This window comes from Hyperoodon ampullatus (assembly GCF_949752795.1).
Source record: "Hyperoodon ampullatus genome assembly, chromosome: 1".
Classification (NCBI taxonomy): domain Eukaryota; kingdom Metazoa; phylum Chordata; class Mammalia; order Artiodactyla; family Ziphiidae; genus Hyperoodon; species Hyperoodon ampullatus.
The window spans coordinates 162,589,982-162,616,204 of NC_136914.1; the positions used below are offsets into that span (position 1 = coordinate 162,589,982).

Consider the following 26,223-nt stretch of genomic DNA (forward strand, 5'->3'; position numbering starts at 1 on the left):
GCAGGGATGGAGGCCATGCATGTGCTCAGCAACACAGAAATCTCTCCAAGGCTCATGTGGTTAACAGAGTGCTGAGTGCAGAACCTGCTGTGATGATCTGAAAAAATAAAATTTTGGAAACGTCTTCCATTGAGAGGGGGAAATCTTTATCCCCTTCCCTTGAATCTGGGTGGGCTTATGACAGCTTTCACCAACATAGGATGCCATATATGATGCCATATGGCTTCTCAGGCTAGGTCGTAAAGGCCATACAGCTTGTGCTAGTTCTCTTGGAATGCTTGCTTGCCAGATGTTCCCTCCTGCTATGCTCCCTTTCAAAGCCGAGATGCAACGCTGTGAGAGGTTCAAGCCACACATAAAGAAGCCACGTCGAGGTGCTCTGATCGAGAGTCCCAGCTGAGCCCAGCCTTCGGGTTATCCTGTTCCAAGCACCAGAATGTGAGTGAGGAAACCTTTAAATGATTCCAGCCCTGGCCATTGAGTCACCCCCGGCTGTTCAAGTCTTCCCAGGGAGGGACCTAGACATTGTAGACCAGAGAAAAAAACAATTCCTGCTGTGTCCTCTGCAAATTCTGACCCACAAAATCCAACAAAATGATTGTTGTTATTTACTACTAAGTTGGGTAGTTTATTATGTCACAATGGAACAGATGCCAAGAGCAGAGATCAACACTGAGCTGCTGATGTGGCACCTTTCCCTGGGGAGACCTGCCTGGTGGGTGATTATATGACACCCCTTCCGTCATGGAGGGAGTGGAGACTTGTCCTTCCTGGATAAGACACATATTCTGAAGATGTATTTGCCTTTCCTTCCCATGATGCTTCTGCTAGCTTTCCCATCTGTACACTCAGGGAGATTCTTAAAATTGTCAGAGTATTCTTAGCTTCTGAGCAAGGAATTTATTTCCCAGCAAAAGAAATGACCATGGAATCCACCAATCCTCAGGACTTGGCATCCACTCAGAGCCCATATCTAGTGTTTTCCAAAAGATCTGTGTAGGAAAAAATGACATTAGTGGGAAAAGTAGCTAAGTTTGAATAAAGCCTGTAGTTTCGTTAATGGTTTTACACCAGTGTTAATTTCTTCATTTTGACAAGGGTACCATGATGTGTAAGATATTAGGGGAAGCTGGGGGAAGGGTAAATAGGAGAGTCTATACCATCTTTGCAACTCTTCTGTAAATCTAATATTATTTCAAAAGAAAAGGTTAAGAAAAGAAGACCTGGTTTGGACCTCTCCCCAGAGAATGATCACCTTGCTGTAATGCTGTATGTCATTTTGTGGAGCCTTGGAGGAAGATCCCCAGTATATTTGTGGCAGCGTTCCAGAGCTTTTTCTCGAGGAGACCAGCTCCTTCTTCATTCAAGGGTTCCAGGTCTGTGAATTGGCTCAGGTGTGGGAATTGAGAGTTTTTGACTGTCTTGCATAATGATTCAAGATAGGTCTCTATTTACCAATAATAGATCCAATAATGCTTTAATAGGCTGCCTGTTGTAGGTTGAATTGTGCCTCCCAAAATTTATGTTGAAGTCCTAACCCCTGATATCTCTGAATGTGACCTTATTTGGAAATAAGGTCTTTGCAGATGTAATTACCATGTAAGTTAAGACGAGATCATACTGGAGGAGGGTTGGCCCTTAATCCAATATGACTGGTGTCCTTATAAAAGAGAAGAGACAGACGCAGACAGAGGGAAGATGGCCATGTGATGACAGAGATATAGATTGGAGTAATGCAACCGTAAGCAAAGGAACGCCAAGGATCGCCGGCAGCCACCAGAAGCTAGAATAGGCAAGGAAGGCTCCTCCCTAGAACCCTCAGAGAGAGCCTGTCCCTGCCGACACCTTGATTTCCACATTCCAGGCTCCAGAACTGTGAGCCAAGAAATTTCTGTTAAGGGACCCACTTGGTGGACTTTGTTACAGCGCCCTAGGAAGCTAATACACTGCTCACCTCTCTTATTCTTAGAAACTCTGGGATTATGTAGCCACCAGCAAACATAAGTGGGGACAAAATCTTCTAATTGGCACTCGGGTCCTCTTGCCTATCAGAGTAACTGTGCCCGTGTTATCTGTGGCACTTGAGCACGTCTGGTTGGCCTCTGCCCCTCTGGGGATTCTGTCATCCTCATTGAAATTGGGGAGCCCATGTTTCAGGGCAGCGTTTCTCAGCATCATCCAAGAGGCGCTGAATTGTCACAGGAGAGCAGCTGCCTGGTCAAGGCATTCCCAGCCCCTTACAATTAGGTGAGCCCTGCGACCAGCTCTCACGGTGGAATGTGGGTGGAGTAACGTGCTCCAGAGGTGAAAGCCAGGGGCCTGGATGCCATCAGTGCCCACCATTTCTCACACCCCCATGTCTGCCCACTGCTGAGCTGGGATCAATCAGAAGACATTGAGGTCCCTGGGCAGTTCAGACCTTTGAAAAAATGTCATCCACGGAAGGCAGAAAGCAGCGTGGGTAAATCTCTCAATCAGTTTTTCCCATTGTCTTGAGTACGGAGGAAAGGGGACAGACTTTAGTTTCTCTCTTTGGTGTCCAGAAACTTACATTTCATTGCTTATTAAAAAGAATCGAGGTAGCCCAGACCAGGGAGTCCCACCTGATTTTCTGGTGTGGATTGTGTGTTATCTGTCTTTGTATTCTAAGCGAGTTAAGGGTCATGCTAGCTTCTGTAGCAGATACCTTTCCAAATTGCAGTGGCTTAGCACAATAGAAGCTCATGTCTCACTCATGTAAGGTCCAGTTTCAGCAGGGAGAATGTGCTTCACCAGTCACTGGGGGCTCAGGCTGACAGGCTCCGCCGTCTTCAGCACAAGGCTCCAAGGTTGCCCTGGGTGTTGGTGTCAACATCTGGCTGGTGGCGGGTGGGGGGGAGGAGAAAATGGAGGATTCTGTAGGGGTTTTTCATGGGCTAGGGCCCCAAGTTTGTGTGTCACTTCTGTCTGCATCCCACTGTCCAGAATTTAGTCATTTGGTCCACTTAGATGCAAGTTGCCCTGGGAATTGAGTCCCTGGATGGGCAGACACTTCCCTGTGACAGCTCTATGCTCCGGAAGGGGAGCATGTGTTTAATGGACAGTTGGCAGCCTCTGCCACACAGCGTCAGCTCAGGGTCTGACACATAGTAGGTGCTCAGTAAATAACAAAGGGTCTTAGGTACATTGTATTTGGCAGGCACCTTCCAAAGTGCTTCATATGTATCAACTCATTTTGTCCTCGTAGAAACTTGTAAGAGTGGTTACTATTAAGAGCTCCCTTTTACCAATGAGGAAATTGAGGCACAGTGAGTCTTAGTAACTCATCCAGGGTCACACAGCAGGAAGTGATGGAGACAGGAGTCAAACCTCGCAGCCTGGCTTTAGAGCTCATCCCCCTAACCACCACTTGGTGCTGCCTTTCCCTCTACATTCATGTTGACTTGAGCTGACGTATGAAAAAGAGATAATGGATGTGAATGTGCTTTGTAAACTTGTAGAGTGAAATAAAAGCAGAGGTGTTTTTTATGGGACTCTAGGGCATTCACGGAGCCCTGGCCCCCTGTCAGACACTAAGCTCTCTCTCTCCCAGGTTCCCGTGGCATTTGGCATAAACTGTGGGTTTCATCTTTTTGGCCCCAGGCCTGGTCCCATACCTGGCACATGGGAGGTACTTAGGACCCATTTTTCAATAGATAAAAAGAAAAAAACACATGCTGGGTTTAGAAAACAGAATGAACCAGGTGTAGTTCTTGCCTTTAGGGAGCTCAGAGTAGGAAAGACAGTTAAAAAATAGATTATGCCATGTGGGAAATAGAGGGATGGAGAGGTGAACAGGTCCCCAGGGGACCACAGAAGGAATAAGCTGGGTGTCTTAGTTTCCTGGGGCTGCCCTAACAAAGACCACACTGGATGGCTTAAGCAACAGAAATTTATTTATTTTATTTTATTTTTTTAAAATTTATTATTTATTTATTTTTATTTACTGATGGCTGTGTTGGGTCTTCGTTTCTGTGCGAGGGCTTTCTCCAGTTGCGGCGAGCGGGGCCCACTCTTCATCGCGGTGCGCGGGCCTCTCACTGCCGCGGCCTCTCCTGTTGCGGAGCACAGGCTCCAGACGCGCAGGCTCAGTAGTTGTGGCGCACAGGCTTAGTTGCTCCGCGGCATGCGGGATCCTCCCAGACCAGGGCTCGAACCCGTGTCCCCTGCATTGGCAGGCAGATTCTCAACCACTGCGCCACCAGGGAAGCCCCCAACAGAAATTTATAATCTCACAATTCTCAAGACTAGAAGTCTAAGATCAAGGTGTCAGAGGGGTTGGTTACTTCTGGGGGCTGGGAGGGAAAAAGCTGTTCCGGGCCCCTCCTAGTTTCTGGTAGTCTCAGATAATCCTTGGCTTGCAGGTGACATTCTTTCTATATCTTTACATCCTCTTCCCTCTGTATGTGTCTATCTTCAAATTTCCCCCCTTTTCTTTTTTGCAGTACGCGGACCTCTCACTGTTGTGGCCTCTCCTGTTATGGAGCACAGGCTCCGGACGCGCAGGCTCAGCGGCCATGGCTCATGGGCCCAACCGCTCCGCGGCATATGGGACCCTCCTGGACCGGGGCACGAACCCGCGTCCCCTGCATTGGCAGGCAGACTCCCAACCACTGCGCCACCAGGGAAGTCCCAAATTTCCCTTTTTTATAAGGATGCAGTCATATTGATTGAGACCCACACTAATGACCTCAACTTGATCATTTGCAAAGACCTTCTTTCCAAAGAAGGTCCCATTCACAGGTACTTCAACATCTTTTGGGGGGACACAATTCAACAGATATTTATTGAGTACCTCTTATGTGCCAGGCACCACTGTTCTACATGCTGGAAATACAGCAGTGGACAAGACAGGCCACATCCTTCTCATAGAGCTTTCATTACAGTGGGAGTGACAGGCCCCAGATATACACACATTCCAGGTAACGCTGTGTGCTAAGAAGGAAAGTGAAGCAAGGTCAGGGGCTAGAGCACTGGGGGGAAACACATCCCAAGTCCCAGCTCCCATTGATCTGATGAGAAGACGACACTTCACTTACTCATTCATACAGCCTCCATCCACTTGTGCATTCATTAACTCTTTGGTTTATTTACTGAGCACCCACCTGACTTGGCTCTGGTGACACCCAGCTGAAGGGCACCCTCTAAGCTTCATACTGATGAACACATTTCCTGGTCCCCACCTGCCTTTTCACGCTCATTTCTGTGCAATTGCTTCATCCTCTCTCTGGAACGCCCTCCCCTGCCCTGCCCCATGTCACCTGGCCAGCTCCTGCTCCTATCAAAAGTGTACAGGTGGTAGGATAGGGAGGGTGGGAGGGAGACGCAAGAGGGAGGAGATATGGGGATATATGTATATGTATAGCTGATTCACTTTGTTATTAAGCAGAAACTAACACACCATTGTAAAGCAATTATACTCCAATTAAGATGTTACAAAAACCCACAGGGGCTTCCCTGGTGGCGCAGTGGTTGAGAGTCCGCCTGCCGATGCAGGGGACACAGGTTCGTGCCCCTGGTCCGGGAAGATCCCACATGCCGCAGGGCGGCTGGGCCCGTGAGCCATGGCCACTGAGCCTGCGCGTCCGGAGCCTGTGCTCCGCAACGGGAGAGGCCACAACAGTGAGAGGCCCACGTACCGCAAAAACAAAACAAAACAAAACAAAAAACAACCCACAAAAACAACTGTACAGGTGGTGCTTCCTCTGGGAACCTCTCAACCCTTCTTGGCAGACTCAGGGCTCGCCCAACCCTCCCGCCCTAGGCAGTCCTGGGTCGTGAGCTCCTAGAAGGCAGGGCTGAGTCTCATGTTTGATACTCTATAGCTTCTCAGCGAGTTAAATAGTTATCCATTGAGTGTGTCTCCACCAGAATGTCAGCTCCGTGAGGGCAGTCTTTCATAACTGAATTCCTGGCACCTAGAACAGAGCCTGAAATGATTCAGTGTAGTATAAGTGAGTGTTGACCACATAAATGAATGAACAAAGTGAAAACGTGAATGATGGCAAGTCCTCAGCTTGACTCCCTCCCAGCCCAGGGCTCCCTCACAGCCAGGACCCTCTGGCAGTCAGAACCAGCTACGTAATTTGCTGGATCCACTGCAAAAATGAAAATATGGGTCCCCCCGTTCAAAAATTAAGAATTTCAGAACGGCAACAGCAGGATGTTAAACCAAGGGGGAAAGGGTGTGTCTCCTGGGTGCTGAGCCCTATGCTACTGCACAAGGGGCTTGCTGTGAGCCCTGCCTGCCCTTTCCTGGGCTCCATCCCCCAGAGGCTCCCTCCCAGCTTCCTGCTCCAGAGGGGCACTCTGGCAGACCAGGTCAGCTTGGGGGGCCTGGGGGAGCAGAGGGAGATGCTCCGGTTCCCCCGGCTCCAGGGAGGATCCCTGGCAGCCCCCAGCCCCAGCTCAGCTCACTCCAGAAGTAGCTGCCCATTCCCTTGGAGGAGGGAGAGAGATGATCTCTTTTCTTGGGAAGTGGCTCCTGTCTTGTCCGCATCTGGGCATCTCCTGGCAGACACCAGGTACACCAGACGGACAGACAAACATAGACACAAACGAAAAGGACACCCTGTCCCCCTATTCATAGATCTAGGGGCAGGAGCTGCCACCCCTCCCATCCTCCCCGACCCAACCAGACACACCCAAAGACTGACCTCCAGAGAGACACAGCAACACACAACAGAGAAAACAGACCGTAGAAATACGCAAAGACGAGGATAGGCAGACACTCACGCACACGGACGCGTTCGTCCGGGCTCACCTAGACCTCCGTGGTCCGCTACGGAGACGCTCAGGGGCACCAGAGGGGCGCACTCACTCGCGGGGCCCCGGACGCGCCGCTCCGCCGCGGCCACGCCTCCGCGCCCACACCCTCGGGCCGGCTCAGGGCGACACCTTGCCCCCCATCCCACCTCTGGGAGCGGGCGGGAGGCACCTGTCATCGGGCAGGACTGGGTCAGCTGGCATCGGCTCAGGGGACAGAGCGGAGGACAGCGGGCGGGTCCGGGCGCGCGGGTCGGGGAGCGGGAGGACGCGCGGCCGTCGGGGCAGGGCTGGCCCCAGGCCGAGGCACCAGGGGCGGGGAGCGGCCCGCGTGGGTCCAGAGTGGGCGGAAGTGTTGCCCCGGACATTGAGGAGGGAGGGAAGGTGGGCGGTGCGAATTGGGGAGCGCGAAGAAGCCGGGGTCAGCCCGGGTCGGCGGGGTGCGGGGCGGGGGGAAGGTGGTAAGTGGATAGGGTGGGTACCTTGACCAGGGGCTAGAGGCGGGAGATCAGGCGTCCGAGGGTGATCAGAACAGCGGGTTGGTTGGCAGAGGGCGTTGGGGCTAGGGCAGAGGACAGGGGCAGCGGGTGGGGCCCGGGTCGCAGCCACCCCCGGGACTAGACCCAGTGCGGGTCCCTCAATGATGCCCGAGGGCCAGGGGGAGCCTGCCTCTCCCCAAGCGTTTCGGAGCAGCCCGGACAGGGGCTCTTCGGGGCCTGCAGCCTGCCCGCCGCCCCAGCTCCCGGCCCCGGGGCCCACGGAGTCCCCGGCCCCTCGTCGTTGCGCCCTCCGCGCCAGCTTCCCGCAGAAGCTGGCGGAGGCGCTGAGCAGCCAGTATGGGCTGAACGTGTTCGTGGCGGGGCTGCTGTTCCTGCTGGCCTGGGCCGTGCACGCCTCGGGCGTGGGCAAGAGCGACCTGCTGTGCTTCCTCACGGCGCTCATGCTGCTCCAGCTGCTCTGGATGCTGTGGTACGTGGGCCGCAGCTCCGCGCACCGCCGCCTCAAGGACACGCACGCCGGCGCGCGCTGGCTCCGCGGTGAGTCCCCGAAGCAGCGAGCCGGCCGGCGGGTGAGTGCCCAGCGAACCCAGCCTGCTCGCCCGCTAGCCGCAGCCCGACAGCAGCTCTGTGCCCTTTCCTCCTCTGACTTCTCTCCTTTAGTCCTTTCTGCCTCCATCTTCCTGCACGTCGTTTCTGCCCGCCCCCGCCCACCTTCCCTTCTCCCTCTTTCTTCGTTAAGGATGGATTATTGCCATAGTCTCCTCTCTCCGCCTTCAGGTTCTTGCCTTACGTGCCATCGTTGGAACTACGGTTACACAAACCTATTCACATCTTTCCTTGTTTAAAGCCCTGCCATGGTTCCACGGACCCCATGATGGAGGCCACACTGCTTATCCTGGCATTCAAGGCCCGCTAAGATCTGAGCCCAGATGGCCTCTTTAGTTTTATCCTCTCCTTGGCCAGCATTCTGTGCTCCAGTCTCAAAGGCTTTTAGTTCCCTTCACAATATTTCATGCTTATCTGCCTTTGCATATTCTGTTCCCTCCTCCTGGAATGCCTCCCACGTGCCTTGCTTTAGGAGATAGGGCTCAGGCCCCACCCCGTGCTCCCCAGTGATGCTTTTCAGACCCCTTCTCTCACCCTTTGGGGTTCTGACCACACTCCTTCACCCCTCACTGCGCCCTGGGAAGGCACTGTGCTTCTTGTTGACACTTCTGTCCCCTCCACCACACTGGGGGAACTCTAAGATGCTCATCTCTTAGTCCTAGAGCCAACTCAGGGCCTGGCATAGGGTGGGTGCTAAGAAAATGCGCTTGAGATGAATGATGTAATCCATGAGTGGATACATGTTCAGGCAGCAGGGAATAGAAGCACTTGCTAGGTACTCACAACCCATTGATTGAAACGTTGTCAAGACAGGAACCCTCCCCTCCTCAAGGTCCTTGCACTCTTGGAAGGGAGATAGACATGATGCAGGTCAAAGGGAGGAGGTGGTGGGGAGTCTGTGGAGAAAGTGGGTGCCTGAGAAATCTTCATGGGAGGGGCCGAGTACATTTCACTCTGTGTGGTCCAGGCACATCACAGGTCTCTGCTTGAATTCTCATGTTCGATCTGAATTTAAGTCTCTCTTAGAGTGTGGCTGTCATTTTCCTTGCATGCTCTTGGGCACGTTACTTAGTCTTCACACTCCCCCAGTTTCAGCATGTGTAGAATGGGAATCACACACGTGTAGGACCAGTGACTGCTGGGTAAAGGGTGGGCGCCCAGCACACAGTCACTCTCCCTCCCACCCACACTCCCTGCAAAGGTCTGCCCCAATGACACCTTCTCTACACACCTGGCGGGAATTACTCCTCACTCCCACGGGCTGCCACAGCTCTCTCTGTGTAGAGCTCTTTGGCGCTTGTCAATTTCTGCCTTGCCTTATGACTAGTGGATATAAACCTTGTCATCTGGATGAGATTTTAGGTTTCTTAGGCTCAGGGACTGTGTCTAGTTCATCTTGCCTTTGGAAAAACTGCACACAACTGCAGCGTGGCCCAGATTCCTGCTCTGAAAGTAGTTGTTTCAGGGAGGTTCGTGGTTTTGTGACCCTATAAATGGCAGTGAATCCAGTGTCATAGCAAACAAGCAAACAAGAATAAAATGTTATTTTGAGGTTGTTGACTTAAACAGGTTAAAAAAATATTGCATACAGAGGCTTTTGACCTATGCTTTCCTGTAGTGGCAGGATCCTTCCCTGGTCTTCCCCTCACTTCCTTCCTATTCCATCCTTCTGTTCTTCCTTCTTTCTTCTCTTCTTCCCTTCCTCTTCTCTCCTCATCCATCCCTTCCTTTCTGTGTTACCCCTCCCTGTTCCATCCTCCCCCTCCTCCCTCCTTTCCTTTCTCTTGCCCTCCCTCCCTCTCGCCCTCCTTCCTCTTTCTCTCTCTCCTGCCCTCCCCTCATCCTTCCTTCCTCTCTCCCTCTCTCCCTCTTTCCTCTTTTTCTCTCTCCTGCCCTCCCCTCATCCTTCCTTCCTCTCTCCCTCTCTCCTTTCTCCCTTCCTTCCTCTCTCCCTCCCCCACCCTGTTCTTCCTCACTCTTCCCTCCTCTCTCTCTCCCCCACTTTCCAGGAAGACTCTAAGCACTGGGACCCCAGTCAATGGGTGAATGGTGGTGCCATTTCCCAAGACTGGGAAGACAAAAGGAGGAGTAAGGGTGGGGATGCAGAATCAGGATTCCTCTTGTGGACGTGTTACATCTGAGATGTCCATTAGACACCAGGTAGAGCTGGAGTAAATGAGGCAGTGTAGGAGAGCACATAGTAGGTGTTCAGTAAAGGGTGTGGCTGTTTAGACACTCAGCAATTTACCCCATAATAACATAACTATTCAAGTGAGCTATGTGGATGATGGAAGTGGTGCTGACCCTGGAAGTCTTGGCTTGATGTCTCAGCTCTGTTACCTTCGCCTTTCTGAGTCCCGGTTTCCTCATCAGTAAAATAAGACTACTGGCCACCTCTCAGGGAGGAGCTGGGAGAGGTCGAGTGAAAGCTGTTTGCAAAGCACTGTCTATCCCTGTAAATGAGCTGCAGTTTATCAAAGAAACAAGAGCCTAATTATCCCCAAAGTACACCAGGAGGCCATAATGCCAAGGGAAGTGCCTTCAGCCCCAGCAGGGACTGAGGATTTCCCTGGAATCCTAGCTGGAAAAACAGGTTTGACTTAGCTCTGCCCTGGCTTCTGTGATGGTCTGAGAAGTCTGGGGCTCTGAGAAAGAGCCAACCTGTGGAATTCTGGGCACTGAAGTTTTCCAGAGAACGTTTTTGGGTCTTGGTACGGGCTGTGAGGCATTTCTTTGAGCAGGAAAACATTCTGTTCCACCTACTGGGTGTGAGAAAGTGAAGACTTTCTTTGGAACAAAAAATATTGACTAATTTTTAAAAATGAGTGGAAATGATGGATTATTCATCCAGATCCTCTGTTTGCTAAGTAAAGAGATTGATTTCTTCTGGAAGAAGTGGCAGCAGCTGGGATATCTCATGCCAGTCCCGTGTGTCCAGTGACATGAAAACCTAATGAATAGCCATTTCTTCCTGTTAATTACCAGGGTCCTGTTTCTGTTCTGTTTCTGGTCTCTTAAAAGACCGCAGTGGTGAAGGTAGTCTTTTTTCTTGTTCCTGGCCTGTCTCAAGCCCAGAGAAGTGTTATTAACACAAAATCATGGCAATGACAACAGGAAGACTAATAGCCACATTTATTGAGTGCGTTTGGAATGCTGGTACATTAGAGGCATTGTCCCAGTTGTTTGTCGCAGTGAGGCTTTCTTTGTGCGTGTGAATAATCACTCCCAAATCTACTTTTATGAGATGAGATTTTTTACAAAGTGCTTTTTACTTAAAATGAGGCACATCCATGTATTCGACACATTACATCTCTGTCCAGTGCACCATCCTTGGAACAGGGCTGCTCAGAGCACCGTGTTCTTTATCCCTAAGGGGCTGCAGGTAAAGGGGCAGACATGAGCTGCTTATGTGAGATCTGCCCAGGATAGGTGGCTGTACAGGCTGTAGAGATAAAGATTGGGACACAGTGATGGGTTTTAGAAACAGGCGGTCCAATGTGTGAGAAAGTGAAGGTTGCTAAAAGAAATGGTTCCAAGTGCATGTGTGAAGAGAGGCGGGGTGCCATGCGAGATGGCGGCAGAGAGCAGAAGAGGAGGGAGAGGGGAAGGATGAAGGCTGCAGGACACGAGGATGCAACCGCCCCTGCACCCAGGGGAGCCCACAGTCTAGGAGTGCAGCCAGGACTCACAGAAACCACTGGAGGATGATTGACAGGATTGCAAAACCTGGTGTGCAGTCCTGTGGCAGCGTCTGGTGTGGGCAAGGAGGGAGTGGTCAGGGTGGGTCACCGTGGTATTCCAGCCCACCCTGCTGATTTCGGGGCAGATACAGCAAGTTCATGAACATGGGTCTGGGCTTCACCTTGTTTCCCTCCTCAGAATGCACGCTCATCTCACTTTGATCACCTCATTCCTCTGCAGACACAGCCTCTCCAGATACTCCTCGTTTCCTTGCGCTTCTGTCCCTGCTCTGGGTATAGTGAGCCCATGTCAGTGTGCCTGGCAATTCTCCTCCTTTCTTTAAAACAATAGTTTTCTTGAGATATAGTCCACATGGTCTACAGTTCACCCATTTAAGGTGCACAAGCCGATGGTTTGGAGGATATTCACAGAGATGTGCAACCATCACCACAGTCAATTTTTAGAACATTTTATCATCTCAAAAAGAAACACTGTGTCCTTTAGCTATCATCCCCCAGACCTTCCCCAGGAATAGACAACCATGGATCTACTTTATGTCTCTAGACTCACCTGGTCTGGACATTTTTATAAATGGAATCACATAATATGTCATCTTGGCGACTGGCTTCTTTCACTTAGCGTAATGTTTTCAGTCTCCCAGCGGTTCTTGGGGTGGGTGTTATCACCCTCATTTTCTAGACCAGGAAGCTGAAAGGGCATCAGGAGGAGGGTTGAGCCCCTGTCACCAGAAATATTCAGACAGAGTGAGAAAGAGAAGAGAGATAAGTTCCTGGCTTCGGGACAGAGGGTGTGATATTAGCAGGTGACAGAGAAGACAAAACCTCTAACTTCCATTTGGCTTCTGTCCTCTTCATCGAGCAGAGGGAACTGTGGAACTTGCAGGGAACAACAGAGAAGGTGGCCAAGCCCACTGCATGGGGACAACTTTTGTGACATCGGGGCAGAAACTTTGGTCTGGTTTCGTTCAGCAGTCTGGACTGAGCTCCCATTCTGTGCCAGGCGCTGGCTGGGCCCTGGGGGCAGCAGGATGCTCAGGTTTGGCCCTGCATGGTGGGCTTGCAGGAGGGGGCAAAGACGGTGCAGACAATGAGGGGCAGCAGAGCACGATGGCTAAGAGCTCCCCACCAAACCCCACCCCACCCCATGTAGCCTCCCTTTTCTGCCCCGGTTTCCTCATCTGTAAAATGGGGAGGATGATACCCTCCCAACCATCACATAGGGTTGTATGAGAATCAGTGAGTTTGTACATGTAAAATGCTTAGGGAAACCTGCTAAGAAATACATTATTATTATTAACTAAATGATTCATCGTTATGATGTGCAGGGGATGGATGGGTAGGCAGAAGGGTAGCCTGGGGCAAGGGTTTGGGGGTTTAGGGAAAGGTCCCAGAGGAGGACCTTCTGCTTTTGCTGGAGTCTGGAAGTGAGTCCAGAGATGTCAGCAAGGTCTGAGTTAGCTGGAACCCTATCTGCAGGCTTCAGATCTTGGTTTTGTCCAGTGGGTAGTGGGTAGTCATTGGAGGTTTTGAACAAAGGGAATGATGTGATCATACTTGTATTTCAGAATGATCACTCCATCGGCAGGGTAGGACCTGGTTTTCAGAGGAGTAAAACAGGAGGCTGAGAGGTCAGTTAGGAATTAAGTGGACTTAGGGAGAATATGTAGGGTCTCAGGAAGCTACCCTGAATTTTAAAAATGATAAAAGAATACACAGAATATAGAGAACTGAGCATAAGAGCAACCCCCAGCAAAATTCTGGAGCAGATCAAGATGCAGGGAGTTTTGAGCAATTCCCTCATGAAAGGGAGTGGTGATCCCCAAGGGCCAGCCTGGGGTCACCGTTAGAGAGTCTTGCCTAACTGCATGCATTATCATGCATGTCTGGGGTTTGGGGACAGGATTTCTGCTCTAGTAGAAAATGTAAGCCTGATGTCAGGATTTCAGCCTCATGATATAGCTGCCCAAAAAGCTGATGCTGGTGGGGCATTGATTGGAAAGGAGGTCAGGCTGCACGTGGAGTGTCACGTCCCCCTTTGAGCATCACATGGGTGCCTGCAGGAGGGTGGCCCCAGGAGGAGCGAAAGGATGTCCAGTCCAGGAGAGAGAGGATGTGGAGATGGTGGGGTGGAAAATGCTGCAGGCCCACCCCTGTCAGCTCCAGGTCAGCAAACGAGAGTCACTTCTTCAGGGAAGCCTTTCCCGATGCCTTCAGACCAGGTGTGGCTTCCGGGTTGTATGTTCTCATAACACCCTTTATTCTTCCTAGCACTTCTCAAGCAGGAGATTGTGTCATTCAGTTTGTTTGTTGATCTGACCAGATGGTGAGCTCTTGAAGGCAAAGACCCTGTCTGAATGTAATTACCATTATAACCTGAGCTCCTGGCACAGTGCCTAACATGTAACAAGTGCCAGTTGACATTTACTGAATCATCAAATGGATGAATGCATGGATGAATGGATGAAGGAATGAGTGAACCATGGCAGAATCTCCAGGGAAGAGGATGGCAGTTCTGGGAGGCTGACTGCAGTTCACTGTGGGGAAGAGCATTGTAATCCAAGCACCAGCTGGTGATGGAAGGGTGAGCCTCCCAGCCCTGGGCATGTCCAGGTGGAGACCAGATGGCCGCTGGTCATGATGCACTGGGAAGCATCCTTGCATGAGATGGGAGGTGTAAACTAACTTTGTGGAAACTTCCACCTCTAAGAGCCTATGGTTCCAAGATTCTAGACTCCTAGAAGGGATCTGGGAGCCTAACACAGAGGAGGAGTCTCCCCTCTGCCAACACTAGACATTTTAGGATTATTCTCAAGGAATGTGGCTGGGGAACTTTCTAATGGGTTCTAATTCATTAAGTGTTTCTTTGTGGTTGAGTGATGATGATGATGATGATAACATCCCGTTTATAGAATTTTCTATTTATGGGGCACTGTTCTAGGCGCTTTTCATGTTATGACTCATTTAATCTCCTCTACATCCCTAGGAGATAGTCAATCTTATTATCCACATTTTACAGATGAGGAAACTGAGGCACAGAGAAGTTAAGTAATTGCTCAAGGTCATCAACTATAATAAGTGGTAGAAAAAGGATTTGAAGCCAGGCAGTCAGTACCTACCTCTATACTCTGTGTACTGTGTTTTTATAGCATAATTGATTTTTATCAATATGCAAGGTGGTATTATAAAACCAAGTTTATCAATTGTGTGATTCAATTCTTCTGTGTCATATCTTATCTTATGTCTACTAGATCTGTCTAGTTCTGAAATCTTCCACTCTTTTTTTTTTAAATAGCAGTTAAATATACAAAACAAAAATGATTTTATATGGGCTATTTGATTATTGTATCTTCCTCATACATTATGGTTTTTTTTCATGTGTAGTGATAAGGGTGGAAGGATTCTTTATCCTATTTATTACATTGAACCCTAAATCCCATGTGGTCTGATATTAATATTGCTGTTCCTCCTTTCTATTCATTTGCATTGCTACTTCCTCTTTGCCCACCCCTCTATTTTCCACTATTATCACTTAGTTAAAAGTATGTTTCGTATAAAGAACATATAGCTGGTTTTGTTTATAATTCAATATTCCCATCCCTTAATTAATGCGAGACTTAGATCATTCTAATTGTAATGACTTATATCCCAGACTTTATTATTTCTATTTTTCTTTATGCTGATTATAATGATTTATTTTACATATTGTTGCCTCATGTGCCTTTTCCACATGTTTGCTTTTTGGAGCACTTTGAACATTTTATTGTGTTTTTCTATTCCATTAATGGCTAGATTCCCTTTTCTCATTCTCATAACCAGATACATATTACTCCATTCTTACCTGCAAACAAAATATGCAACATTTCCCCCAGCAAGACACATTGCTTCTCACTCCAAGATCCTCCCACCCACTCTCTATTCCAGTGAGACAAGACCTTTAGAGTACACATTTGTTTCCCTCTTTTCCCTTAGTACCCACCTTTTTACCATGAGAACTTTGAAAGGTTTTTCATCTCTGCTCCCTACTCAGTCATCCCCAATTTTATTCTGTATCACAAGTCTTTATATAGCATGTAAATTATGCATTTCCAGACAGTTTATCTTCGTCCATTCGGATTTAACCTCTCTTATCTTGCTTTCTTTTCTATTAATCTGTTTATCTGCTGGACTATTCACCCATTCACTCATCCATCCATCCATCATCCATCCATCCATCATACATTCATTTACACCCTCCCTCCCTTCCTTCTCTCCTTCCTTCCATTATATGTCCATCTACCTCTTCATTCTGTTGCAAAGTTTGTTGCTCACTATCGTTGCCTCTCCTCTTCGTCTTCTCTTCTTAAGAGGACTCTCTCCTAATTCACTGGTTGTTTGGTTAAAGCCCTTTTTCAGGTGAGTTATGTGGATGATATTTTTCTCCCTGTACTTTTTTTGTCTGTTCAACTGTCACCTTCTCAGAGAATCCTTTTCTGACCACCACCGTCAACCTCAGTCCTCTTCCCTGCTTTACGTTCCTTCATGCACTTAGCATTTCTTCTATGTTTATTATTTATTTGTTTATTTTTCTGCTTCCCCACTCAATGTTAAACTCATCAAGGACAGATACTTTATTTTACTGACTTTTTTTTTGTGGGGGTTGGTACGCAGGCCTCTCACTGTTGTGGCCTCTCCGTTGCGGAGCACAGGCTGCGGACGCGCAGGCTCAGCGGCCATGGCTCACTGGCCCAGCCGCTCCGCGGAATGTGGGATCTTCCTGGACCGGGGCATGAACCCGTGTACCCTGCATCGGCAGGCGGACTCTCAAACACTGCGCTACCAGGGAAGCCCTTTACTGACATTTTTATATCCCAAGTACCTGGATCTTAGTTGAACAACAAATAGTTGTCAAACAATTATATTTGGCATACCTTCAAATATCCTTCTGTCTTTTGCCCTGACAAGTGGGTGCCATCTTGGCTGGGAATAGGGTTCTTAAGATGCAGTCCTTTCCTTGCAGTGGACTCTAGCTACTCTTCCACTGGCTTCTGGTTTCCCCCAATGCAGATGAGAAGTCTGGTGCCAGCTCATCACTCTATATTTTGTGTACTCCACAATTTATGCAATACTATATGTGTGTATTTTTGTTTCTCCAGCAATCTTACTTGTTTACCTTTGAGCCCCTGGCAAAATGCCTCATGCATAGTATGAGTCCCTAAAATATTTGTTGTACAAATAAATGGATGGAAGGATGAATGAAGAAAGGAAGGGCTTTAAGAGCGTGAGAAGGCACATGATGTGTTTGTTACAACTCTTGAAATGTCAGTGGCAAAGATCAGTGGTTCTCAAGGTGAGGTCCCAGATCACCAGCATCACCCCATCTGTGAACTTGTTAGAGATGCAAATTTGGGGGCCCCACCCCAGATCTATTGAATCAGAAACTCTGGGGGTGCGGCCCAGCACTCTGCGTTTTAACAAGCCCTCCAGGTGATTCTGTTGCAGTTTGTGAGCCACTGCTGTGGAGCAATCTCATTTTATAGATGGGAAAACCAAGGCTTGGAGCATGGAAGTGACCTGTCTGAACTCCCATGTTCCATTGGTGGCACAGCCAGGTTCCCAGAGTTACAGCCTGTGCCCTTACCACCCAACCAGACTGCCTCACCTCATCTTACTATTTCTCTTTGTAATCAAAACGAACCATGCATTTATCAAACCATTTCAAAGCCCTGGGATTGAGTCTCCACTCTTATGAAGTTTCTGATTTCACTGGGGCATTTCCAGGATTTAAGAAAATGTGACTTAGAGTTGTTTCTATAATGCTTTGAGCAATGGAAAGGAGCCAGGCGATTGCATTACTCTTCACTGGAGGCTTCTTAGGCCAGAGCTGTAATATTATAGCTCCCTGTTATGGCTCATGCCCTTCTCTTGCCATAATTCATGTCAAACATGATCCAGTTTCCTCTGTTCGTGGGAGAGAATGTATGAATGGTGGTTAATGTTGGCCCAGAAGGGGGATTAGGGACTGTGACATTGATCAAGTCCCCACCATCATTGTGGTTTTCTTGCTAATTTTTTTCATTTGATTACGAGTTTCTTTTAAATGTATTTTGCATATTCCTTCCCAGTCTTATTCATATGCATATTTTTTGTTTATTTGTTGTCAACTATGCTGGATGTACCATCAGAGAACTTGCCTTTCTTCACTTCACTAGCATGGCCCTTTTCATGCCACTGCTCTAGACCCCTCCCTATCATTTTGAAAAAATAAACTTTCTATTTTACAGACGAATTGCAAAGATAGTACAGAAAGTTCCTGTATACCTTATACCCCTTTTATTATTTAGAGCAGGAATTTAGGATCAGAGAACTGAGATTTTTGAGCAGAACAGTGACACTCTTAGACGGATCATTTTGGGGGGAAAACTTCTAGAGGACTTGTGTTGTTTTGGCCAAACTTTGTTGAATGTACGTCCCTTATCAGACCCTGGAATATGCATGAAGTCGGTACAATGATAAACAAGACATAATATTGTCTTCTACTTTCAGCTTGTGAGGCCAATAGTAGAATTTACTTTATATATATTTAAAACTTTTTAAATTGTGACAAAATAAGCATAATGTACAATTTACCAACTTAATCATTTAAGTGTACAGTTCAGTGGTGTTAAGTACATTCATATTGTGAATTCATTACAATTGTAATGTCCAACACTCTTTCATCTTGTAAAACTAAAAGTCTGTATCATTAAATAACTCCACATTTCCCCCTCACCCCAGCCCCTGGTAGCCACCATTTTGCTTTTTCTCCCTACGAATTGAACTATTCTAAGGCATCACATAGGAGCACAGTCATGCAGCATCTGTCCTTCTGTGACTGGCTTATTTCACTTGGCATAATGTCCTCAAGGTTCATCCACGGTGTAGCAGGGATCAGAATGCCTTTCCTTTTTATTTTATTTATTTATTTATTTATTTATTTATTTATTTATTTATATTTTGCGGTACGCGGCCCTCTCACTGTTGTGGCCTCTCCTGTTGCGGAGCACAGGCTCCGGACACGCAGGCTCAGCGGCCATGGCTCACAGGCCCAGCCAGTCCGCGGCATGTGGGATCTTCCCGGACCGGGGCACGAACCCGTCCCCTGCATCTGCAGGCGGACTCTCAACCACTGCGCCACCAGGGAAGCCCCTGCCTTTCCTTTTTAAAACGGAATCATATTCCATTGCACAGATATGCCACACTTTTTAAAAAAAAACACAGGGCAATTTAAAAAATTAATTTATTTATTAAATATTTATTTATTTTTGGCTGCATTGGGTCTTCGTTGCTGCACGTGGGCTTTCTCTAGTTGCAGCGAGCAGGGGCTACTCTTTGTTGCAGTGTGCAGGCTTCTCATTGTGGTGGCTTCTGTTGTTGCAGAGCATGGGCTCTAGGTGTGCGGGCTTCAGTAGTTGTGGCACAAGGGCTCAGTAGTTGTGGCTCACGAAATTTGTTGCTCCGTGGCATGTGGAATCTTCCCTGACCAGGGCTCGAACCTTGTCCCCTGCATTGGCAGGCAGATTCTCAACCACTGCGCCACCAGGGAAGTCCCGGCCACGCTTTATCCGTTCATCCATTGATGGACACTTGGGTTGCTTTCACCTTTAGGCTATTGTGAATAATGCTGCCATGAACATGGGTGTACATGCTTTTGTACCTGCTTTTGATCCTCTTGGGTATATTGCTGGACCATATGGAGTTACTGTTTTTAAATTTTTGAGAAACTGCCATACTGTTTTCCATAACGGCTACACCATTTTACATTCCATCAACAGTGTATAAGGGTTCCAATTTCTCCACATCTTTTTTTTAAATTTATTTTTATTTTATTTATTTAATTTTGGCTGCATTGGGTCTTCGTTGCTGTGCGCCAACTTCCTCTAGTTGCGGTGAGCAGGGGCTACTCTTTGTTGCAGTGCGCGGGCTTCTCATTGTGGTGGCTTCTCTTGTTGCAGAGCATGGGCTTTAGAGCACAGACTCAGTAGTTGTGGCGCACGGGCTTGGCTGCTCTGCGGCATGTGGGATCTTCCCGGACCAGGGCTCAAACCTGTGTCCCCTGCATTGGCAGGCAGATTCTTAACCACTGCGCCACCAGGGAAGCCCCAATTTCTCCACATCTTTGCCAGCATTTGTTATTAGTTTACTCTTCTCTCCCCCTCCTTCTCTCCCTCCCTCCCTCTCTCTCCCCCTCCCTCCCTCCCTCCCTCTCTCCCTCCCTCCCTTCCTTCCTTCCCCCCCCTCCCCTCGCTCCCCTCCCCCTCTCCTTCCCCCCTCCCCCCACCCTTTTCTTTCTCTTTTTTGGGTAGCAGCCATGCTAATGCATGTGAAGTGGTATTTCTTTTCTTTTTTTTTTGGCCATGGCACACAGCATGTGGGATCTTAGTTCCCTGACCAGGGATCGAACTGCACCCCCTGCAGTGGAAGCATGGAGTCTTAACCATTGGACCACCGGGGAAGTCCCTGAGGTGGTATTTCATAGTGATTTTCATTTTCATTTCCCTAATGTTTAGTGATGTTGAGCATCTTTTCATGTATTAATTATCCATTTACATATGTTCTTTGGAGAAATATCTATTCAAGTCCTTTGTTTATTTTTTATTTTTTAATTAATGGTTAAATTGTAGTTCTGTATAGAGTCTGGACCCTCACACCTTATCAGATATACGATTTGTGAATATTTTCTCCATTCTGTGGGTTGATAGTGTCCTCTGATGCATAATTTTTTTTCATTTTGATGTAGCCCAGGCTACCTATTTCTTACTTTTGTGGCTTGTGCTTTTGGTGTCATATCCAATAAGTCATTGCCAAATCCAACATTATAAAGATTTCCTCCTATATTTTCATCTAAGATTTTTATAGATTTAGGTTTTACATTTAAGTCTTTGATTCATTTTGAGGTAATTTTTGATATACTGTAAGGTAAGTATCCAGCTTCATTCTTTTGCACGTGGATACCCAGTTTCCTAGCACTAGTTGTTGAAACAAATGTACTTTCCCCATTGAATTGTCTTGGCACTCTTGTCAAAAATCATTTGACCATTTATGTGAAGGTTTAATATAATTTATTTTGAAATGATGTTAGTGCATATTAACACTTATATGTGTGTATTTCTACCCTTCCCCCTCCCCCAATTTAGGTAGTATCACATTGTTTGCAGTCATTACCATCATCCTGGGATGCCTTAAAATTGGGTACTTCGTTGGATTTTCTGAATGTTTATCAGCCACAGAAGGAGTTTTCCCTGTTACCCATGCGGTACATACTCTGTTGCAGGTAAACCACACGATGCTTGTTGCTTGTTGCTTGTTGCCTGGATTCCTGTTAAGTGTATCCCAGGGTATATAAAACAGTCCTTCAGCTGCCTGCACTGTAAAGTGGGACTGTGTCCTCTTGGCCATTTTTGTGGGAATCTTAAGTGGCAGAACTTACACTGATGAAGAATCAGTAAACTCTGCCAAGTCAGAGTCCACCAGAAAAGGCTCTGGGGAATTTTAATTAACAGTTTTATTGAGATATAATTCACATACTATACAATTCACTGATTTAAAGTGTACATTTCAGTGGTTTAGTATGTTCATAGGGTTGTGCTACCATTACCACAGTCCATTTTAGAGCATTTTCATCACCCCCAAAAGGAAATTTGTGCCATTACAGTCCTCCTCTGAGTCACTGAGACCTTTTCTTTGTTCATTTGTTTGTTTGCTTACTTGTGGATTAAATTCTTTAGAAATGAATGAGAGGTTCATTCTCAGCCTTGGTCAACTTGGTGTGGGTAAGAAATAAGGATTTGATATATAATTTAAACCTATAGCTTAGAATCAGAAAAATCTCATGTTTGAAAGAAACCTTAGATGGATCTCCAGTGTAGCTTCCATCCTTGGCAGAAATCCCTAGAAATGGCTATCAGAGTTGAGATAGCAGTAAAAGTAATAAGTAGTATGTCTATAGGACTTTTGCAAAGTACTTTTCATTTACACTTCGTGTAATGCTTTCAACAACTCCACGAGAACAACTGTCGGATTGTCACACTAAGGAAGAAGAGGGGACAAATGACTTGCCCTAAGTCACAGCCAAGATGCCATGATTCTTGTTTTTTAATTGAAGTATGGTTGATTTACAATGTTGTGTTAATTTCTGCTGTACAGCAAAGTGATTCAGTTATATATATATATATATATATATACACATTCTTTATATATATATATATACACACATTCTTTTACAGATATATTGAATACATTCTTTATACATATATATATATATATATATATATATATATATATACACACACACACACACACAATCTTATGCATATATATATATTACATTCTCCATGGTTCTTCTCCACAGAAGACACCCAGAAAGACCATGAACTTGGTCCAGGGATACTGTTATTGCTCAAAATATTTCTGCATTCTCGATTTAGGAACATCCTTCAGGACCAATTTCTCACCTCTGAATGCCAAGGATGCCATTTTTAATCTCAGTCTTTTATAAGAAAGTGGTCTCCGCTCTGCACCCAGGTGACTGCCAGTCAGCTCTTGGTGACCTTAGAGTGTTTCTTGAGATCAAACACACTCTCACTCTCACAAGTGAAGCTCTGTGAGAGATGAGCCTGGCAGCAGTTTGCCTCTGAGGGAGGAACAGGGTGGCAGCATCGGTGGAACAGGGTGGCAGCTTCCAGGGAGACTTGTTTGAACGGGTCGCCTTGCGTTTTGAGAGTTGTTAAGGGCTGAATTGTGTCCCCTGCATTCAGATGTTGAAGTCCTAACCTCCAGGACCTCACAATGTGACTGTGTGCAGATAGGGTCTTGACAACAGTAATTAAGGCTAAATAATTAGGTCATGAGGGTGGGCCCTAATCCAATAGGACTGGCAACTTTATGAGAAGAGGAGGGGAGGACACAGACACACAGTGTGAGGATGCTGAAGGGAGGTGGCCATCTGCAGGGCAAGGAGAGGGGCCTCAGGAGGAACCAACCTGCCAATACCTTGATCTCGGACTTATAGCTTCTAGAACTATGGGAAAATTAATTTTGGTTGTTTTAAGCCATCCAGTCTGTGGTACTTTGTTCTGGAAATGCCAGTAAAGGAATACAAGAGTTAACTGGCTATTTATTCCAGGGGCGTCCAATCCCATGATGACAGTCCTATAGTGATTCCAGTGACAACATGGAAAACCTTAGGGGACCAGAAAGAACTTCCTTCCTCCCTCCCTTCCCCCTTCCCCCCTTCCTCCCCACCTTCTTTCCTCCCTCCCTCCCTTCCTCCTTCCTCCCCCCCTTCCTCCCTCCTTCTACTCTGCTCTCTCTCTCTCTCCCTCCCTCCCTTCCTTCCACACGGGGCAAAACCCTGTGTTCAGTACTGTGTCCAGGGTTGAAACGCCGTGGTCTGTGCCCTGTGGAGGTGTCAGAGCGGGAGACAATCACCAAAACAGACTGTCAGCACTGTCAATGCTTTGACATAATCGCCCAGAGGGGGCGCCAGGGAGGGCCTCTCACTAGCTTTGGGGTGTGGGGTGGTTGTCAAGGAGAGAGGGGTGTGGTGTGTCAGACACCATTACAAAGGACATCTGGGGCTGTGAAGTCTCTCCACCAGATGGGGAGAAGATGTGTGGCCCGTGGGGGGAGGTGAGCAGGGGTGATGGGCCCGGACTGGAGCCATGGTTTAGTGTAGGGCTTATAAGCATGGACTCTGGTCAGACTACCTGGCTTTTGGCTCATACCAGCAGTGTGACCTCGGGCAAATGTCTTAACCTCTCTAGGCCTCATGGGTCTCATCTGTAAAAATGCCTCCTTCACGGGGTCGTTGTGAGGATTAAGGTGCTGTGTGTAGAACACTTTGCAGGGAGCGCTTGGTCAAGGCTGACAGCCACTTAGCAGCTTTGACTTTACCTTGAGGGCAATGGGGAGCCATTGAAGGTTCTGGGCAGAGGAAAGACCTACACAGAAGTGAGTTTTCAAAAACTGTTATTTGGTGGGTTGGGGATCTCTTTCTTCCTCATTTAAGGCATTTGGTCAGTAGGTCAATTAATCAATCTTTCTATACCTATTGGACACTTACTACGTGCATTTGCGACATTAGATGATGGGAGAATAAAAAACATTACTTTCTAAAACATACTATTTATTTTTAAATTGTGGTAGAGTACACATATCATAACATTTGCCACCTTAGCTTTTTTTTGGGGGGTACGCTGGCCTCTCACTGTTGTGGCCTCTCCCATTGTGGAGCACAGGCTGCGGACGCGCAGGCTCAGCGGCCATGGCTCACGGGCCCAGCCGCTCCGCGGCATGTGGGATCTTCCCGGACTGGGGCACGAACCCGCGTCCCCTGCATCGGCAGGCGGACTCTCAACCACTGCGCCACCAGGGAAGCCCTGCCTTAGCCATTTTTATGTGTATGGTTCAGCAGTGTTAAGTATATTCACATTGCTGTGCAACCAATCAGCAGAACTCTTTCATATTGCAGAGGAAATTCTGTCCTCTTTAAACACAACTCCTGATTCCCACCACCCCTAGCCCCTGGCAACTGCCATTCACCTTTCCATCTCTATGAATTTGACTACTTTCTGTCTCTTTGAATCAGACAAGTGGAATCATACAGGATCTGTCCTTCTGTGACTGGCTTACTTCACTTAGCATAATGTCCTCAAGTTTCATCCACGTCGTAATGTGTCAGAATTTTCTTCCTTGTTAAGGCTGAATACTATTCCATTGTGTGGATGGACCACGTGTTGTGTATCTATTCATCCACTGTTGGACACTTGGGTTACTTCCATCTTTTGACCATTTTGAATAATGCTGCTGTGAATATGGGTGTACAAATATCTTTTTGAGACCCTGCTTTCAGTTCTTTTGGATTTGTACCCAGAAGTGGGATTGCTGGGTTGTATGGTAATTAAAAAATATTTATTTAAAAAATATAGTATAACATTGCTGAAAAAATTGAAAAAGAGACTAAAAATGTGTCTGTAAGCCCATTAACTGAAATATTTGTTGCTGTTTTTATGTGTTCTCTCCATTCTTTGTGCTCAAGTGTACATTCTTGGCAAAGTTTTACATGTAAGGTGCAGAATTTACTGTTTTGAGTGTTTCACTTAAAAAAATCATATACATTTTTGTGTTGCTACGTAGTCTTTATCAAGCATCAGTTAAGTGGTCCTCTAACTTAGATAAAAGTTAATTTACTTCAGTGTTTCCCTATTGTTGGGTTGAATGTCCTCTTTACCAGGAGTCACTACTATCTGTTTTTTAAATTGTTAGATGTTTCGAGAATCATGCCTGAAAGTGTTTTCCAGAGCAGGATAGTAAATCTTAGGTGAAACGATGTGGAAGAGAGAGTATGTGTAAGTGTAATTTCTTGTGTGTTGTTTGATTTTCTTTTTTATAGCACTTAATTGAAAATGAAGGCTAAATGAGACAAATTTATAAAGTGCCCAGCTGTGTTTGGCATGTAGTAGGTGCTCAACATGTGTTTGTGTCTAAATAAGGCCCCAAATGCTTTTAGAGCTCAGAAAGTGCCTGGGACAGAGGAGGTGCTCATTCAATGTCCACAAATAAGTGAGTTGAGAGCAGAGAGATTTTACTGAAAAGGTACCTGCTCCAGGCACTGTTCTAAGTAGTTGACATGGATTATCCTATTTCACTGCTCACAACACCCTCCAAGGTAGGTTCCACTATCATACCCATTTCATAGATGGGAAAACAAACCTGCCCAAGGCTGAGGGAGCCAGGATTTGCACACGGGTCCGATACAGCCCCCATCCTGAGTTGCTTCTAGTGACTGCGTGGCCAGGGTCCTGGGCAGCATATATAACAGAGTAAAATAAAAGACCAGCTCGAAGTAATTCTGTTCCTCATTTAAAGCACTCAGAATCTGTTTTCTGGCCACTGACGTAGTAACAGTTCAGTGAATATTTCTCAAATGAAGCCTGATAAGGATGACATAAACACGTGAACAGGGGTTATGGTAGGCAGGCTGCCACTCCCCAAGCCCCACCCCACGGCAGACTCGTCTCTATTTCCTCCTAAACCTGGAGGCCTCCATCTGATTCTCACGGCAGTGCCCCTGCAGCACTGTTCCCCCCAACATCCCCGGAAATGGCACTGCCACCTGAGATGAGGATAGTGACTTGCCATTTTTGGGCGGGGGAGGTCACTGCACTGACTTTCCCAAAATTTTTCACACCTTTCCCTTAGGTTTTATAGCTTCTCATGGGTGCAAATACAGTAATGGCTTTCCCATTGACGTATCTTTCTTTTCTTCCTTTATTTCCATTTAGGTGTACTTTCTTTGGGGGCATGCAAAGGATATCATCCAATCTTTCAAAACACTGGAAAGGTAAAAATCATGGGTAATTGCTTACGTGTTGAATTTAATGTTCATTTGGAACAAACAAAACTCATCACTGCCATCTTGATTGGGTTTTTTTTTGGGGGGGGGTTGAACTGACTTTATTATTCTGTAAATGTGAATTTTACAAAGCGCTTTACAATGAACGATCACATCCTTTTGTTTGTTTGTAACGTATTTCACCTCCTGAAACGGCTCTGAGCACACTGCAACTGGTCGCTGGCAGACGTTGTGTCTTCTGAGTTATGATACGATGTCAGCC

General features: G+C 47.1%; 1 protein-coding gene across 1 annotated transcript in view; it reads left to right on the forward strand.

Moving 5' to 3' along the window:
• Positions 1 to 7,423: 7,423 nt before the first annotated feature.
• OTOP1 (otopetrin 1) overlaps positions 7,424 to 26,223 on the forward strand; it is a gene marked incomplete at its 5' end in the record, with an annotated part of 41,969 nt that continues 23,169 nt past the window's right edge. The window contains 3 exons of the mRNA XM_079716282.1: positions 7,424 to 7,820; positions 20,743 to 20,879; positions 25,891 to 25,949. Of these exons, the coding sequence (XP_079572408.1) occupies positions 7,424 to 7,820; positions 20,743 to 20,879; positions 25,891 to 25,949 (593 nt within the window). The remainder of the gene's footprint in view (positions 7,821 to 20,742; positions 20,880 to 25,890; positions 25,950 to 26,223) is intronic.